At 52.8% G+C, this 18,295-nt stretch overlaps 4 protein-coding genes across 4 annotated transcripts; 3 read left to right on the forward strand and 1 right to left on the reverse strand.

Annotated features, from left to right (window-relative positions):
* Window positions 1-3,736: 3,736 nt before the first annotated feature.
* On the forward strand, window positions 3,737-5,416 carry NECHADRAFT_78927 (uncharacterized protein; the record flags this gene model as incomplete). The annotated part of the gene is made up of 2 exons (XM_003051602.1): window positions 3,737-4,831; window positions 4,865-5,416. The coding sequence occupies 2 exons, from the start codon at window positions 3,737-3,739 to the stop codon at window positions 5,414-5,416; spliced, it is 1,647 nt and encodes a 548-aa protein (XP_003051648.1).
* A 2,937-nt stretch (window positions 5,417-8,353) lies between these two features.
* Window positions 8,354-9,733, forward strand: NECHADRAFT_78928 (uncharacterized protein; the record flags this gene model as incomplete). Its single annotated transcript, XM_003051603.1, has 1 exon — window positions 8,354-9,733. The coding sequence occupies one exon, from the start codon at window positions 8,354-8,356 to the stop codon at window positions 9,731-9,733; it is 1,380 nt and encodes a 459-aa protein (XP_003051649.1).
* A 1,083-nt stretch (window positions 9,734-10,816) lies between these two features.
* Window positions 10,817-11,573, forward strand: NECHADRAFT_92629 (bacterial-type extracellular deoxyribonuclease; the record flags this gene model as incomplete). Its single annotated transcript, XM_003051604.1, has 4 exons — window positions 10,817-10,876; window positions 10,930-11,063; window positions 11,114-11,270; window positions 11,322-11,573. The coding sequence occupies 4 exons, from the start codon at window positions 10,817-10,819 to the stop codon at window positions 11,571-11,573; spliced, it is 603 nt and encodes a 200-aa protein (XP_003051650.1).
* A 491-nt stretch (window positions 11,574-12,064) lies between these two features.
* Window positions 12,065-16,344, reverse strand: NECHADRAFT_38032 (uncharacterized protein; the record flags this gene model as incomplete). The annotated part of the gene is made up of 3 exons (XM_003052047.1): window positions 12,065-14,061; window positions 14,112-14,662; window positions 14,747-16,344. 3 exons carry the CDS (start codon window positions 16,342-16,344, stop codon window positions 12,065-12,067), a joined length of 4,146 nt encoding a protein of 1,381 aa, XP_003052093.1.
* Window positions 16,345-18,295: the final 1,951 nt, after the last annotated feature.

Below are 18,295 nucleotides of genomic sequence, written 5' to 3' on the forward strand. Positions count from 1 at the left end.
TTCAGGGCCGGCCAGGGTGCAAAAACGTATGCCATCCATTGGTAAAAAATCGGGTCTCGCTTCAGCTCACAGCCGTTGACAGTCGCTGGGGGACATCACAGGCCTGCTGAGTGTCGCCCCCAGAGTGGAGGGGATCAAGAGAATCAATGTGTATGGGCCTGAGCAATAGATCGTCATCTACGCTACATTATCTCATACAACTGAACTGTTTAGATTCCAGAAAGGAGATCCAAGCTTGGTGTCACACAGACAGCACCAAAGCCGGCCCACACGTCGGGAACCTACAGTTGAGGAACTCGAATGGAAGGAACGGTTCATGCAGCCTTCCGATCAGTTTGTGCAATGTACACAGATGGTACAACACAGCTTGCCGTAAGACAACGGCACCATCCAAGTCATTCCAAGGTTCCCTGGGCCGAGATCTGCGAAACAGGGTTCGATACGATCCCGCCAAGTGGGGATGGATCTGAACACAAAATGCAACGGCGTCAGATCCAGGGACCAGGGGCTGTCCTTATTTTGACCTCCATTGAATTGAAATCGCTGTGTAATGTAGAGATGCGTAAAAACTGTGTGTAAAAACTGTAGACCTCTGGAACCTTTGGCTGGCTGAGTCGCTTTACCAAACTCATGTCCATACTGGCTCTGCTTCCAGGTAGTAAAGTACCGCGACAGGCAAACGAACCCCTCCTCCACTGTCCTAGTCCCTCGCCAGTGTCCCACCCAAGACCCTAGGCTGAGCTGGGCCATCTTGGTTTCTTCTCCGTCAACTGAGCGCACCACGACTAACCACCATCGCCGGCTTCTCTCTATTTATTTTCTTTGGTGTCACCAATGTCGTCTTCGCCTTGTGCCTTTTCCTTCAAGACGAGGGTGTCCCTTGTTTCATCCGTTCCTCTCGTCCCTTAGGGCACCTTACTGCGACACCATTCATCCCTTTCGACACTCCCGGACGCATTTGAATCACTGGGACTAGTCACCTATCCTAGACTCGAGCTCGAGTCTTTTCTTCCAAGTAGTTGCTTTTCTGGTATCGAGGCTCTCGAGCTAGCGACAACGAGGTAGAAAGCCGTGCGACGAAGGAAGATCTCCTCCGTCTCTGGGTGCCAGAAGCTCACGACGGCTTGTGCTGACGATTGTCTCTCTCTCTAGGTGTCTCTTCTTCCTCTATTCCCCCTCTCGAAACTCCGATCGCCGACACGAAGCAAGATTCCGACCGTAACCCATGATCCCCGGCCGAGAAACCGCGACCGAACAGCGTCGAACCATCGCGTCTTCGCTTCAGCAGACCAGAAAGAGTTCAAAGACTCCCAAATCCCATCATTTTACAGTGGAAGGGTCAACAAATGATGCCTAGTTCTTCATTTCTCTGAGAGTGGTGGAACGGCTTTCAGGGGTGAACGGGTTAGCCCAGTGAGCGCATCCAGCCTCGTCTACGCGCCCTCCCCGGGTTCTAGCCAACGATGGAAGACTCGGTGTGTTGTACTCATGTCTTGAATCCTTTGAGAATTGCTGGATAGTCAAAATCGGTTCGCGAGCGCGCCCGGCGAGGGAGTGTCGGGTCAGCCGCAAGGCCTCACCCTCATCCCACGCTACCACGCGCCCGGGAAAGCCATCCATTACCCTTCTATGAAAAAGAAGAATGAAAAGAATGCATGGAACTATTTTTGGTAGATTGTAGGGTGTCTCAGTGTTGCGCAAGAAGCAGCGGCCTTGGCGGGCGTCTTCGTTCAACTCATTTTCTATGATTTCGCATCTCCGGTACGCCTCAAGAGGGGATCAGCTTCTTCGCACTAGTTCCATAGCCTTGAGAGAGTATATAATGTCTTTTGCTATGGTAAATGGGGACTGTTTACGGCGTCGTAATGAGGCAGAGGACGCACTTGCAGCACACTCGATGGGAATGGGACATTCAGGGGCACCAGCATCACGTAGATAATACTCGAGAAACATTCTTCTACGGGCTTCTTCAAGTAATGACCTCATTCCTAGATGGTTATACCGAATCATAATTAGTCTGATATCACTAACAGTGCGCGAGGGGGGCACTCAGGGCATGCTCTAGCACCCGGATGCCCTGAAGCTGGTAAAACTGTTTGGCTGTTCCTCGCAGTGCTCGTCCGTTTGCGCTACTGAGGCAACGAGGACAGGCCAGGCAGCAACTCCTCTCTCGTGCAGCCTTTATTTACCCCCACGCATTTCCTCTCCCACTCCTCTCCGCTTTGTTTTTCTCCTCCCTCAGTCATCATCACCACCCTCTCTGTGCAGAGTCGCTCCTACACACACACATATAAACAAGGAAGCACTCTCACTCTACTATATACTCCTCTTGTTTCTCTCTTCTTCGTCTTCGAGAAACATCCTTCACACATATCTGCGTGGTCCACGAACCCTACTGGACTCTCCCTGCAGCGCTCTTCACAACAATCTATTCCCATTCTTCATCTTCTTTACCAACGTCGATCAGGGTACAAGTCTTCTTCTCTGTGGGCCTCGCCGACCTCGTCTACGGACCTCGTCGTGACGATTGCATCTTTCATCTACCTTCACCTTTCTCTCATTCGTCGACTGTGCTCCCAGACATCCTGTTCTAAGGCGCAACAGACTGCGACCGAGACCCTTTCTGCGGGATTCTCTAAGCAAGACTCATCTGCCCTTGAGATACCGACCACACTCTCATTCCTCTTCTCTACACATCTTCTTCTATCATCGTCGTCGTGGCCAATAGATCTACACCTCATCTTCATCTTCTTCACGGTCGCCAACGATACTTCGGATAATTCTCTCAACTGGCCCAACCGACTCTGCCAACGGTCTTTCTTACCTATGCAAAGACTCACCTTTCACCCCCACTGCCATCAACCTTCGTCCCAGACACCTTCTCTACGGATCCAGTGAAGGCTACTTGCAGTCCTTTCTGAGAGAGCATCTACCCAAGAAGCACCTTCTCTTACAGTACCGACCACACTCTACGCCTTACTCTCTACACATTCGACCGGCCTTCCCACAGTGTTTTCGACAAGAACCTCAACTCAGCCTCATCCACGTCACGAAGATCGACCCTACTTTCAGCCATCGTTTCTGCGGACTTGGCCGACGCCCCTCGCAGTCCTCTAGATACGGCACCCCAATCTTCATCTTTGTTGACGCCGACCCTCTTCACTTGTCGTCGCTGCCGACCCAAGAGAGACTCTACCTAAAGTCCTCGGGAAAGCTTATCTCTTCATTTTCCTTTTGAACCCGACTCAATCTACGCTCCTCATCTGCTGGTCGCACACCTGCGCCACTTTGCCCACCCAAAGCTTGTCTTCAGTCGATGTATAGAAAGCTACTGAGCACGATCGCATCTTCTCTGCCATCTTTCCACTATATCAGTCCCATTGTTCTCTCTGTACACCTTCATCTGACTCAAGTTCTTCGCTCCCAAGTTCCGCACGTCACTCACTCTATTTTCTCGACGATATATACCACGAGACATCGCTCAGACACCTGATCTTATCAGCACATCTCACGCATCATTTCAACAACCAGCATCATGAGTTATCCGCGAGGGAGATCGCCGCTAGAGCGGCTCTCACCGGATTCCCTTTGGGTTCTAGTTGACCATCTAGACTACCCCGAGGTTCACAACTTGGCCCGCTGTTCTCGAACGTTGCACCGCAACGTTGAATTCTTCTTGTACACAAGAGAAATTAAGGACGAGGCCTCTCTGGCACTCTATTATGCAGTGGACGCGATGCAAGACGATGTCGGTGTTCGGACCATCACCAAGCTAGCACGCCATGTTCGCCCAGAAGACCGCGTCGCATACTTCAACATCCGGTACAACTATGAGGGTGGCTACTCCCATCCCCTCCACGTCGCAGGGATGAGAAACAATATCGAGCAAGCAAAGAAGCTCCTAGAGCTTGGCGCGGATGCTAAGGCCATGTGCCACAATCTCACACCCTTGCTGTCAGGGGGGCAACTCCAAACTCTCGGGGCCATCGGTCTCTACAAGGTTCTTGAGGATTGCGAGTGGAAGGCAACCCTCATTCCCATAGTGTCCCAGAACTGGGATGTCTCTTTCCTTATTCTTCGAGAAGATTGTTCGCCAATTTTGGCGCAAAGTCTTGAGGAGAGTGATAGGGCAATCACAATATTCCACCTTGCTGCGCTACAAAACGATCTCACCATCATGGCTAGAATGGGGAACATACGGCCAGGCGGCCTCGATATTCGAATGCCCAAGTCAGGAAAGACAGCTCTCCATCTCGCAATTCAACATGAAAGAGCAACCATTTTCGATATTCTCCTTCCTCGCAGCACGTTGAACGGTATATACAACGAAGACGGCGCAAATGTTCTCCACTTTGCCATTGAGGAAGTCTACATGACAACTCATGCTCCCACACGTCGATGGCTTGCCCAGATTGTGAAGCGTCTGCTTGACCAAGGAGCGGACCCGAACGAGCCCAAGTCCGACCTTCTGAGACGAACTCCTCTCCTGCTGGCCACAGAGGCCGTACGCTACGATTGGTACAGGGTCTGGCGAGAGGTCAAGTCCATCATCGACCTCCTCATCCAGAAAGGTGCCAATGTGAACAACCCCGATAGCACTGGAGCAACGCCACTGGTCACGGTGCTTAACAGGGTCATCAGTGAGAGTGACCATGGCTCAATGCAGACCATGTTTTTGGACTTGATCCAAAACCATGGCGCCAACATCAACTTCCGGCCCCCAGGCTCGAAGTCGATAACGTTTCGACTCATCGACGCCCCCGCCATGGCCACCCTCTGCAAGAAGGTGGTCGCGTTGGGTGGCACCATCGCTCAAGACGAGGTCCCCGAGGTCTTTGAGAAGTGGTATCGGTCCCTTCATTAGAAATGCGAGTACGATATCATTGGTCTTCACGGGTCGGAAATTTCCGACCAAGACATCAACCGGGCATACGAGCATGCCATGTGCGTCGGCAAAAAGCCCTTGTTTCTGCGAGTTCGGGGGTCCGGTCGTCCATACACCGGGGGGGACGCCAAACTAATCTGGAGGACGCTGAAGCAGTCGGGAGCAAGTCTCCCAAAGTTCACCAGCCAGCTACTCCAGATAGACTGGAGGTGTGTCGAGGCCCAAACGGGCATGTCCTTCCTGCACCTGGTGGTCGACAAGCTGGCCAGGAAGGCCGAGTACACGGAGAAGATGGCGGTGGCGGACGTGAAGGAGCTGACAGGGAATCAGCGACGGTGGCGCTGCTTGGTCATGTACCGTGACCCGGAGGGCAAGACTGCCCTCGACAGGGTCACGGACATGGACCAGCAGTTCCCGTTGCTGGTGGGCGAGCTGACCAAGAGGTACACGGCTCAGGCAAAGAAGCCTGAGCTGTGCCAGGCAGCTCGGGACTTGGAGCAGGGGGTGCGCCAAGTCCAGCAGAACCAGTAGGTTTCTGTTCCCGTCCCTGTCAGTGCCTCCGTCGACGGAGACCAGATGCTGGGGAGGTGAGGTGAGGGGGGGGGGGGGGGAGGAAGAGGCTCGCCGACGACACATTCCGGGGGCCGGGGGAGGGGGGCTGGTCTTTAGACCAGAGGACGAGATCTGTTTTGGGGAGGAGTGGGGGGAAGACAGTGGGGGGGAGAATGTATGAGTTTAGATAGAGGGGAGGGGGGGTGTACGAGAAACTATTGCCGCAGGAGGCAGACCGATACACATATGACTTGATGACTCTGGTGACTTGATGATTCTGGTGATGTCTGCGTAGTTTCGTCGTGGGGTTTGCGCATGAGGGCTGATGTTGTCACTGCCGGAAGAGGGGCCAGTCTTATACTGACGAAGTAGGTTGACCTTTGACACAACCGACGAGACAACTCCTTATGACTACCTAACATCCCATTGTTTTCTCTGGCGAACTCTTTACTAATGGTTTTCAAGTAAACATAATAATGGCAAGCTCTTGATTCAAGTATTATTATTAAACTGAATTACTGGGTAAAAGTGTTTAAGATTAAACGTTTATTCTCGTATCTGATTGCTAAATGGCAAAGCTTTATGTCATGGGTTCAAAGGTAGAATAATACTAGCCAAGCGAGATAAGTCAATATACTAAAGTAAGAGTTAACTTGGTATAATAAGATGTAGAAAGTCCAATATCTATCAGCGTTTTCTTTCCTGGTGGCAATTACATGGTTGTCAGACTTGGTGTTTCCAGTTGCCTTTGTGAAAATCAATTCCATCTCTTAACCTGACAATATCCTTTCGTTTCCCTCCAACATATCATCATCATAGTGTTGGCACTCTCAGGAAATAGCGGGTTGGGCAAGATGTTAGGGGTGAAGGGGCAGTTGCGCAATGAGCCACCTGGCAGTGTGTCATTCATGCCCTGGAACAAGATGAGCGAGGCTCCTCCGATCTGCCTCGTGTTCTCGTTATGCTCCTCTACTTGGTTAATTACTCTCATAATATCACTGGCTCTAGACAGCTGAGTCATCAGAGTTGAGGTTGAAGGCTTTTTGGGCCATCGTAGATCGTCGATGGCGGAGCCCAGGGGAGTTTGGCTACGATGGTGGTCCACTTGATCCGAGGGTATCAGGTAGTGATTGCGAGCTTCGCCGAAGTGAATTTGAATTTTTGCAAGGACCCCTCGTAGGGCCGTTGTGGTGGTGTTGCCAAAGGAGGCTTTGAGGGTGTACGAGGGAGAGTAGCGACAAGGGCTGAGCGTCATTGACACACCTCCTGTGTTCGGGATCTATAATTGCTCGTATGTCAAGGCCGGAAGAGAGGCGCTCGATTTTCCTGGTAGACTTCTTCGGCTGCATCTTGGCCTAGCATCATCACGCAAGTCATATCTTCCCCTTAGTACCTATACAACATACTTCCTGGCACCATCTTAAAGCCTAGCCTGATCACCCAGAGAAAACTCGGCCTTGTGAGGTCATAATAGCACTTGCATGAAAAACAAATGTCTCGGTGCCTTGGAGAACGGTTCTACCAAGAAACCCCGGGAAATGAGCAAGTACACAACAGTAAATACACTCATCTAACAAACCCCTCCCAGGCATAATTGGAAAGACGAACGCTACGACATGATCATTCCTCGCAACCTCGGCATCGGTTTCAGTGCTGCCACCGAATTCGAAAACCAGAACAACCGCGACACCGCTGCATGTCTAGGACGTCTGGGCGTATAGCCAGAAACTCCAAGAACTTTCAGCTTCGCGCTTTTCCAGTCCTAATCTAGAAGATTGCAGATCAGTCAAGCAAGTTCACCGCCCTCATCAACGTGGGCCAAGAACAAGAAGTCCCCTTCCTACTGTAATTGTTCACCCAGAAGAGCCTCTGGATGTGTCCATCGGATTGGGCTGTCTTGGATAAACTAGACGGCATACCCGACACTTCTTGGCTTATTGAACTCGACTACTGAGAAGAATTGGGTCCTCTCTTCACTACCAGGTAACCTGGACCAGATGTCAAATGGTTTATGTGCATGCCCCTTTACTTGCAGTCGCACACTTGCTGATATAGACATCTGCCTGAAACAACAAACAACAGTAATTGACAAGAAGCTCAGATAATGCGTTTGAATAGAGATTTGAGAGTCCTAAACGATCGAATCTGTCGCCGTCGGTTGGTCGAAGAGCAGCTACGGTTGGCTACAGGAACGCCCGTGTTGTCGTTTCGGTCCATCATGGTTGTCTTCTCCTTGCCGTTCGGGGTATTCTTCTTCATTCTCGTCCGATTGTCCTGTTCGATGTCGATGCTTTGGGTCTCTTGCGCTTCTTACTCCCTGGGGTCTGTTTTTTCTTGAGGAAGGCTGAGTCGCTTGTTGGCATGGCGGTGCTTACTTAGGGGCGTCGAACCTATTATGCTCTGTCAAGACTGATCTGCATCAATTGACGGGTTCCTTTCTCTAGCTTCTACGTCAAACGTATTTTTCTTCTTCTCTTAAACCTTGTTGAGCTTTGCTTTTGAAAAGAAAAAAGAAACAGGAAACCAGTAAAGCATCACGGGGATAATACCGTCTTAACCTTGTAGCAGTCTTTTGGAATAAAACTTATAAAAGTTGAAATTTTGCCAAATTTTTGAAGCCTAATGATCAAGGTATAAAATCCATGGTCTCTTCTGTTTGTTTTGATTCTCAGTCGAGTTCGTTCGCGTGTTCACTGTTAATACACCTGGTCAACTGGTGTCGAATACTGCTATCGTTTACCTCTATTTATTGAGCCGTCCGTAATCCCAAACGCCGTTTTAATCTTCCTGATTAAGCTCATTCACCATTTTCCCAACTTGATCGCTTTTTCTTCGTCTTCTCTTCTCTTCTCTTCTCTACTCTTCTCACTTTCACTATCCCTCGCCATCATCGTCGCCCCATCAACAACCGCAACGATGTCTTCAGAAAACCACCTCATAAAGCTATCGCCAGACGTTTTACTCGTCCTCTGCAGTTTTCTTGATACGGAGACCTTCCTCACGGCCGCTCAGATCAAGCCGTTGAATTACGCAGCAATTTGGACACTCCACCACGACGAGGTCAAGCACGGCTGGGGACCTGAGAAACACACCCGCGCTCTTTCATGGGGTGCCTACAAGGGATACGAGTCAGTCGTTCGGATGGCCCTAAAGATGAAATCTCCCATCGCAGAGTCGCCATTTTTTGGTGGCTGTCTGTACAAGATGAACGGCAACGCCGTACATGTGGCTGCCAGCCGAGGACATGACCACATTTTGGAGATCCTACTCGATCATGGAGGTGACATCAACTCGTGGACGAGAACTGAAAAGATTAATGTGGCGGATTGTTGGGCTCGCACTTTTCGTCGCTCCGTGAGTCCTCTCTACACTGCCATCGAGAGAGGCCATGACCACACTGTCAGGTTCCTACTCGACAAGGGAGCATCACTCGTTATCGAGAAGCCCGAGTTCAACAAACCGGTAGTTCCATCGTTACAAAGACGCCTCAATGCGATGCACATCGCTGCCAAGTATGGGCAGCATCATCTTATCCGGGACCTTCATCATCAATACGCCGTGGATATCAATTTACCTGACAAAGCGGGTAACACGGCCCTGGCATATGCCATGGAGACAGCATACAATATAAATGCTATTGAATATCTCATTTTGGAGGGAGCTGACCTGACCCTGGCTGACGATGGAGGATTGACGCCGCTACACAGGGCTATAACATTGTCCTATGCCGAGGAGACCAAATCCATCGTCACAGCTCTGATCGATGCAGAGGCTGATCTTGACGCTTTTAACAACAGCATTCGAGACACACCCATGACCATCGCCATCCATTTCTCCAGGAGCGAGCTTATTGCTATGCTCGTCGACGCCGGCGCATTCGTTGATGCATTTCACTTGCGCCTTGCGCTGACGACCCAGGACATCGACAATGGAACCCGAGATACTATTTCAGCCTGCATCGATGCCCTCCTGCGCTGTGGAATCCCGGAAGATTCGGATCATCTTGTCAAATGCCTTCTCCAAGAGAAAAATGCTGCAGCCGCCGAGATCATATACAGTCGGGGCATTGGCCTTCCGGACGAATCCCCAGAAGGAATCAACAGACTTCTCGAAGCCATCCTTGACCTTCCACTAACTGAATATGAGAATAAGAGTCTCACATTTCTACTCACTCACTACGGAGATATCATTCGAGGCCCAAAGCCGGAGGAGCTTATTGCCAAACTCCTAGGGAGCCGTCACTATAGCAGCGAAGCAATCGTCGACCTAATAAACCCCGGCATCAACATCAGGTGAACAGGAGAGCAGGACAAGACTCTTCTACATACTTTGGCTGAAAATATGCGATGGCATACCATAGCTTCCGACTTTTCACTGTTGCAGGCCCTGCTGGACCGTGGCATCGATGTCAACGCGAGAGCGAAAGGCGGGCTGACGGCCCTGCACCTACTCGTCACGGATAACTACATATCATCTGGTTCAGACGAAAGGTGGTTTGCCGAGGTCCTTGACCGTATGCTCGCCAAGGGTTTGGATATCAACGCCGTTGATAGTAAAGGCTGGAGTGCCCTCGACTATCTCAACAACTCTCAACTCATTGACCGCTGTGCGCATCGCGCCGAAGTCCTAGTCCACAGAGGACTTAATCCCGATATCTAAGATAGCTTCTCGCCGACGGCCTCTTCCCTCATCCTCGTCGTACGTCTCTATCTTCGAACCCTCAACTAGAAAGCATGCAAACTAACAAAGAATCTAAACAGGGGTCCGCAAGGCCAACTACCCCAAAAGGAAGGTTAACACCCGTTACCCCCACAGCGCCGTGTCCCGGAGCGGGCATGTCTGCCGTGAATGATCGGCGGGATGCGTGTGAGCATCTCGAGCGTTGACTGGACTGATCAGGTGATACCCTGGACCTGGTTGAAGCTCCGTCCTCGCAGTGTTTCATCCACGACCTTTTGACTTATTAAACGCTTGATTCCGCTCGAGTCTTGGCGGACCTAGAGGTATTGATTGGGACTTTGCTCCGCACCCTCCGCGATAGCACTCGTCCTATCACGGCACCTCGTGCGTCCAAGATCGACAGAGATAAGGTACGGGCTTGTGCCCAAGATTGGCTATTCGGTGAAGGCATCGCGAGAGGGGACGGTAGTCTCCGGGGGAGATGATCCAACGAGGAAGGAGGAATTATTCCAATGCATAGGTATAGTTTGCGGACAAGACTTAGACAGCTATTGGTGGTGGTACATTGCAGGAGGGGAAGTCCATGGGAGGAGGCCGGTATCACGAATTAATTAATATAAAGCCATCACGCAAACACCACTCATCTCGTCTCTTCTCATCCTCATCTTCATCTGCATCCTCAAGTCTCAGTCTCTCAAAATGAAGTTCTCTCTTGCTCTCCTCGTCTCGGCCACTGGCGCCCTTGCCGCTCCCACCCCTGTAAGTCATCCACCATCTAGACTGTAAGGCTGCATCACCAACCTCATATATAGCCCGGTATCCCTACCGAGTCGACCGCCAGGTCCCTCCTCAGCGGCCTCACTGTCGGCACGCCCACCAACACTGATACCTACGACCGAGACCTGTTTCCTCACTGGGAGACTGTCTCTGGAGCTTGCAACACCCGGTATGTACCAAACCTTCAACCTCACACATTTGTATACTGAATAGTCCCAGCGAGTTTGTCCTTCAGCGTGACGGCACCAATGTCGTGACCAACAGTGCCTGCGCCGCCACCTCTGGAACATGGCGCTCTCCCTATGACGGCGCAACATGGACAGCGGCCAGCGACGTCGACATTGACCACATGGTTCCCCTCCAAAACGCCTGGATCGTGAGTCTCAACCTTCCCCTCTACCTCCTCTCCCAGCTAACATGCCTCCAGTCCGGTGCCGCCTCGTGGACAACCGCCAAGCGGAGGGACTTTGCCAACGACATCACTCGACCCCAGCTCTGGGCCGTCACCGACAACGTCAACCAGGCCAAGGGCAGCGCCACTCCCGCCACCTGGAAGCCTCCCTTGACCAGCTTCTACTGCACCTATGCCAAGAGCTGGATCCAAGTCAAGAGCTACTGGCAGCTAGCCATCACCAGCGCCGAGAAGACTGCCCTGACCGATATGCTCAACTATTGCTGATTGTCCTGACCGAGTCAACTGGAAGACCATCATATACATAAGACAAGACACCGTGTACTTACATACTTCCATAGCTAAACAAGATAATCACAATCCAAGTACTCAACCAGTTCAACAATGAATCAATAACCCCTGGTGTCATAATAATCATTACAAAGAAGAAGTCTAATAATCTTGACAATATCCAACTTGTTTCTGGCTTTTCTTGAAAACGCCTCGTTTTAATCCCATCTGCTGGCGTTCCTTCATATGACTGACCATCCTTCACTCCTCCTTCTCTACCACAACCAAAAATAAGAATGCTCGTTTCTTTATACATTGAGAGAATTGAAGAAATGAATGAATGGTGCGTGTCGTGAACCACAAACTTTGGGGTATCAGGGCTGGGCAACGACCAAAAGAAGAAACTCGGAAAATCTCAAACGCCCAAAACCCATAATGCAGCTCCGTGTATGTTTAAACTGCTCCGTAGTGTCGTACAAGGGCCAATATCATGGCCTCAATGTTACATCCCCCTCATCGTCGCTGCTGAGCTCCATCTCGCCGTCACTGAGCTCACCTCGGGCAGCTCGCTGCGCAAGGTCCCTCTCCGAGTAAATCTCCTGTTTTCTAGAGTCGGCCTGCTGAAGGCAGTCGACGTATGTCCTGAATTTGACGATCTCGCGGAGCAGATACGCACTCTTCCGCTCCCAGTTAGCCATGGCCTTGACAGCATTGCCACCCCTAGGAGTAAATGCCAAAAGCATAGGGCTACGTAGTTGGTTATGAGCCTGTAGCTCTGCCTCGATGCTCTTGACATAGGCATCCAAGGTTTGAAGCTGTTCTGCTTCTGGCGAATTGCTGGGACGCATGCTCTGGGTTGGTGGTGCCCACTCTGCGATGTGAATGCGGTCGCCAGGGAGCTTGCCTCGTCCACTGTTGTTGGTAAAAGCACCAGCAACATGGTCGAAGCTTGATCCTCGGAAGCTACCACTGTTGACACTTGATCTTCGGCCATGGGCCGCGCTGCTGCTGGGGCGCGACGTCTTGCCGCCGGTTGTAGTCGTCGTTGACGTCTCATTGATAGCGGCGACCAAGGCGTTGTTAACGATAGCCTCGCTCCATCCGTATTCAATGTTGCTGATGCCGCCCGTCAGCGGGTGAGTGCTCAGTCGAGCACTCCAATAGTTCGCCGTGTTGACAAACTCCTTGCAAATCTCAGGTGTGCCAACTTGGAACAGGTGAACAGCACCGTTAGGCAGACTGAGTGCCCAGACATGGGGGCGCGTGCGAGAGTAGCCTGGCGGTGGAAGTGCAGATGCAAGAGTTTGACGAAGGTTAAACGTTCCCAGATTCGTTGCATTGTCTTGCCAGTTGCCGCCTCCCACGATCGCAGGAGGCCCACCATGTCTGCTGCGGTTCCTCTGCCGAACCGACTTGTTTGGTTGGAAAGAGAACAAACTCATTTGTCCCTTCTGGACGACAGCAAACACTTCGGACCAGTGCCTGTCCTTGGCCTTCTTGTCCACGCCATCCAAATGGTGCTTGTGGGTGACAATTCCCTCCTTGACCCATGGTGGTCCAGCAAGTTCAAGAGAGTCGTCTTCAAGAAGCTGTGTAGATGGAAGATCGGCGCTCAAAATCGATGGAGCCGTCTCCCCATATGCGTCCTCGTCTCGGATGATGGCTTGGCTCAGGGCGTTTGCAAAGCCAATCGACTGCTGATAATCGCCCCGGGGCAAGGCTGAGCCAAATGAATCCTGAGAAACTGACGTCTGAGTCCTTCCAAGAGAATGGCGGCTCCAGGTGGCTGACGATACAGTGTGGCTCCAGAGTGAATTCCCGTCGTCGAAGCTAGTACGACTAGACGAGAATCCATTGCGGCCAAGACCGGGTCGAGATCGGCTCTTGGATGTCCATCTCGCCGTGTTGGCCCTACCGTTCTCTGAAATACGACCACGAACCGACAGCTGACTCTCTGACGGTGCCTTGCTAAGGACGCTAGGGCTTCTCTTCAGCATTCCCATGACAGAGAGCCCTCCGCTATTCGACTGTGGAAGGCTCAGATTCTTCTCAGCCTCGGCGCCAAACAATGGCAGACGCTCGTCTCTAATGGATGTGTAAATGCCTTTGAGAACAACTTCAATCAGTTCTTCCCACGCCTTCTTGCTTCCATTGAATCGGGACTTGACTAATGGGCCACAATCCTCGTCACCCTCTGAAGGGAGAGTTCCAGAGTCTGCACGAGGCGGGGGTCTGAACGAGTTCCTGAAGGACCTTCGATCTTGTTCGGGGGGTTGTTCGTGGTTCTCGCCAGTTGCAAGTGAGCTCTTGTCTGGAAGAACACTTGGCCTATGAAACACATCAGGGGCCGATTCCTCTACGGCCTGCGTGATGGTTGTCATGGTGTTCTTGATGAATTGACTGCGGGTCATCTTCTGCTCGATATCAGCCAGATGCAGGTCAGTGTTGAGCAGCATGATCGAGTAGCAAATGGTGTGGATCACATCTATCATCAGTTAGCTTCAAGGACCAGTAAAAGTGCAACGCTCATCTCACCAGTCACTATGAACCCATGGTTGGGATTGCAGTCACACCATCTCTTGGAGAAGGCCACGAGAATGCGGTCCACCTGTTGAGTTTCTGCACGGAACACCAATCGTCCGCATACTTGTCGCAGAGCATGAACGATGCTGCGGTTGGTAAAGTCGTACAACTCCATGTAGGCTTGCAGGGTGCGTTGCCTGATTGGACCTTCTTCACCCATCCAAGCAGCCGCCTTTTCTTTCGAGACAAAGTCCTCATTTCCATCATAGATCTTCTGTGCCTTTTGCTTATCATCCTCGGTCGGATCGCCAATAACGAAATCGGGCTCGTCAAGGGCATTGGTCTTGATAGCGTCGAATGTGCCCAACACCTTGGGACTAGGGTCTGCCGAGCTCTCTATTCTCACGCTAGGAGGGGCGCTGAGGGCAGACTTGTAGTCTGTGCCGGTTGATACTGATGCAGGGCTTGTCGCTCGTGCACCTTCAATAGGCAATGCAAGGGCTGAACGGTTGGGGTCGTCTTCTGAATCAGTCTGTTCCGGTCGCTGGAATGACTTCTTGACCCTGACGGTGTGGTCTTTGGCACCTCGGGGGCTGTCCCGTGTGGTCATGATGTCTGATGGCCTAGACTTTGACTTGGATTTGGACTTGTTGGAAAGCTTCCGGTTTGAAGGGCTTCCCTGGTCATCATCGTTGTCGCTAACTCCGTCCAGGTTCAGGAAGGAGTTGTTGCGCGTCTCGATGGCCTTAGTAGGCCTCTCGGGTGGGGGACGCGAGGGTGTGTTATTTCGCTTGGACAGGTACTCATCAGAATCGGATCGTACTGCCCGGATCCTGGCGTTGGGGCTTGGCGAATAATCAGGGGAAAAGTCTCTCTTGTAGACTTCCCTCTCGGGTGTATTGTCGACATGATCGGGAGTTACGTTGGAGATGTCGGCAAGGGGAGAGGGGCCTTGAGGAGTGCCCTGGACAGCCTGGCTGTTTCGCAGATACGGGTTCATGACCTTTCGCAAGCTGCTAACAGGGCTAGGCTGAGGCAGAGAATTACCCAGGTCTCGTTCGCGTTCGGGAGGGACAGCGATGGGAGCAACTGTAGGCACGGGAGGTGTAGGTATCGACGTGGGCAGAGGGGGAGGATCGTCAGTGACGGACTTCTTTCGGCGGCGGAAGAACGATGATGGTTTCTTTTGCAGCACAGGGTGGTGTGAATGCGAGGAAGAGGTATCTCGGGAGGGCGGCGTCGAGCCATTGGAGACCATCTTGGAGTGGTCGGCAGAAGTGGTCGAGTGTGGGGTTTGAGTTGTTGTTGTCGAGTCGTGGTTGCTGTTATGTGAGTTGCCTCTGGAGGAACCAAAGACCCTCCTGAAAAATCCAGGGCGCTCCTTCACGGGTGCAGGTGCAGGTGTCGCAGGCGCTGGGCCGCTGTGCACGGCCACATCCTTGGATTTTTCATACCCAATATGGGGTGCAGGTGCTGAATCAAGGTCTAGAGCTGGAACTGCAGGTGCATTATCCCGTGTATTGGGAGGTTTGCGCCCGGAAGAGCTCTTTAACGAACGGCTGCTGCGTTTGTGCTCGAGGGGAGGCGGCTCCAGGGGTGCGGGCGGAGGTGGCGGTACCGTAGACATTGTCGGCATCGTTGGGATCGACGGCTCCCGTCGCGGGCCGCCCGGGACCGTTGGAGTCGGGGCAGCGTCGTATTCATCGGCGAGAAAGTTGTTTGGAAACTCGACTCGGAAGGGGGTGGGTTCGGCGACGGGGGCGCTCTGCTGTGGTGCTTGAGGTCCGTAGTCGAAGCTGGCAGATCTTCCAAACCCGCGCGCCCATCGCTGACTACCAAGGACCTGAGCGTATCCAGCATCGACGCTGGTGGTGCTGCTGCTCTTGCTGCCCGGCTTGCCCCCTCTTGAATGCATGGCTCTCGATGAACCACTTCGGTGCCCCTCGCGAACGCTATTGAGGCGCGGAAAGCTCGATTGGAAATTGGAACTGCTGTTGCTTCGTCGGCCGCGGCTCGAGATGCGGCTAGAATCGTCTGCTCCCTCCAGGTCGGAGCTATAGGAGTATTGGTGTCCGTTGACTCGAGGTGGTCCTGCGACAGAATTGGCAGCGACCCAGCTCCGTGTCTGCTCGGCGGCGCCAAACTGGGGCGAGGCTTCGTCAAAAGTATGTGAGCGCGATCCAGGGGAGGGTCCGTACTTGTCGCTCAACTGTGCCATGGAGAACTGGTCGAGCGATAGGAGCATGTTAGTGACGAGCGAGTCTCGGGTGACGTTTCGGGGAGACAGCGAGAGGTCGTGCGAATCTCGCTGGTTCACATGCGGCGGCAGGCGTTCGGCCATGTCGTCCTCGACGGGAGTAGGGTTTTCTAGAAAGGACTCATGCGCGTCGGTGTCGATGGGCAATCTAAGCGCCCGACCATCAGCGGTGGGCAGTGACTTAGACAAGGCGGGCACGGCTGGGACGGCTGGCGGCGGCGGCGTGCTGTAGAGCGAGCCGTGGGCAGGCGGCGTCTGCGGGTGCGGAATGACGCGCCGGACGTCCCTGGGCAGCGGCGACGCAAGGGAGGACGGTGTGGTGTTGGTGTTGATGTTCAGGTCGGTATGGGGCCGACGTCGAGTCCAGCGACGAGCATTGTCCGCCGACGATGATGGGGGCGAAGACGAGAACGAGGGCGAGGGCATGGCCGTGGACGGGGGCCCGGGTTAGGAGGCTTCCTTTTTGTCTGGATCAGATCCAATCTGAGCAGCTAAGGCTTGCAGGCTTGCTAGCAGCCCGCTTTCCGGTCAGTCGAGCGAGACGACGCCGGGATGCAAAAGCCACGCGCGAGATGGTCGGCCAGTTGGCTTGCTGGCTTTGACTGGGCCTGGCGTGACAGAGGGTGACTGGTAGGTTGTTGGTCTGGTGTCTCGTCTCTTGTCCGTTCGGTTCGTTCGACGGCGCCGGGCGAGGAATTTCAGTAGTACGGAGTACTTTCGTCTGGGTCCAACAAAGAAAGTATCGCGTCGCCCAGGAGCCAAGGGTCCCCCATTCGTCCAGTCCCATCGAGGGAAGCGTCCGTGAAGAGAGGGTCGACAGGGATGGTGATGCAGGGGCAGACGCTGGGCTAATTAACTTGGCCAAAAGCCTGCGAACACCATCCACCAGACATGAAAGGTGTGAGGTACCTGGTACTGGACTGGACAGGAGGGCAGCCAGAAAAAATGATGGCTTGATGGACAATGTGCGCACAAGAGGATGCGGAGAAGAATTGGATACACATGAAACACTTTCGGGCATGCGCAAGAACGGATTCCGTCCGACGTCGCATCGTAAGAGCAGAACAGCAAGCGCGCCCGCGTGTTTGCGTTGTACTGTCCACTATCTGTAGGCTCTGGCTCTGCGCTGGCTCCAACTGCTAACCAAGGACTACATCATGGCACGGGGTACCTGACTAAACCTGGTCCCTGGTTGTCACCATCACCACCACCACCTGAAGATGAATCTACCAGTCGCTACGCTGCAGCTGCAGGTATCCTGTACAGACTTGTATCCTGTACACGTCGTCAATTAGTTCATCCGCTCACAAGTATCCATCCAGAAATGCCCCATGCTGCAGATCCAAAACAAGAGTAAGCCCCCAAAAACGCCAATCCGAGGCCAACGGAGGACCATCATGATGATCGCGGCCGTGATGGCGCCAATTCCCGCCCGGCGCTGGCACAACCGCGGGACTGGCCTCGAATCGCAGCAGAGGCGGGCCGAACCAAACCTTGGAGAAGCCTCCTCCAGTCAAAGCAGCATCCAGCCAGCCTCGTCGAGTCAGCGAGTGGTTAAACTCTAAAGCAGCTGTGCTGTGCCAAATAGGTCCAAGTCCAATTTATTGACTGCTGCATGAACCCGGGAAAAGAAAATCACTGTGATGAGCGACGCAAATCCCAGGCTTCTCGAACAATAGTATGGAGTCTGACCCAGTGGGTTGGGCGGTGAGGCAAGGCTCTAGACAAGGACCCTGAAGAGCAGGGGAACCCCTTTTTCGCGACTCCTTTTGCGCGTGAGCATCTTCATCTTGTGTGATTACCTTGACCTACGGGATGGATCATTTCTGGTATGGAAGAAATCTAGCGCCGACGTGGGTGACGACGGGGACAGGGGAGGCAGGGGATGGCTGCAACTCTCCAGATCAGGTCATGGAAGCACGGATGGCCCCTGGTGAAG

The sequence above is a fragment of the Fusarium vanettenii genome, assembly GCF_000151355.1.
Source record: "Fusarium vanettenii 77-13-4 chromosome 4 genomic scaffold NECHAsca_3_chr4_2_0, whole genome shotgun sequence".
NCBI lineage: Eukaryota > Fungi > Ascomycota > Sordariomycetes > Hypocreales > Nectriaceae > Fusarium > Fusarium vanettenii.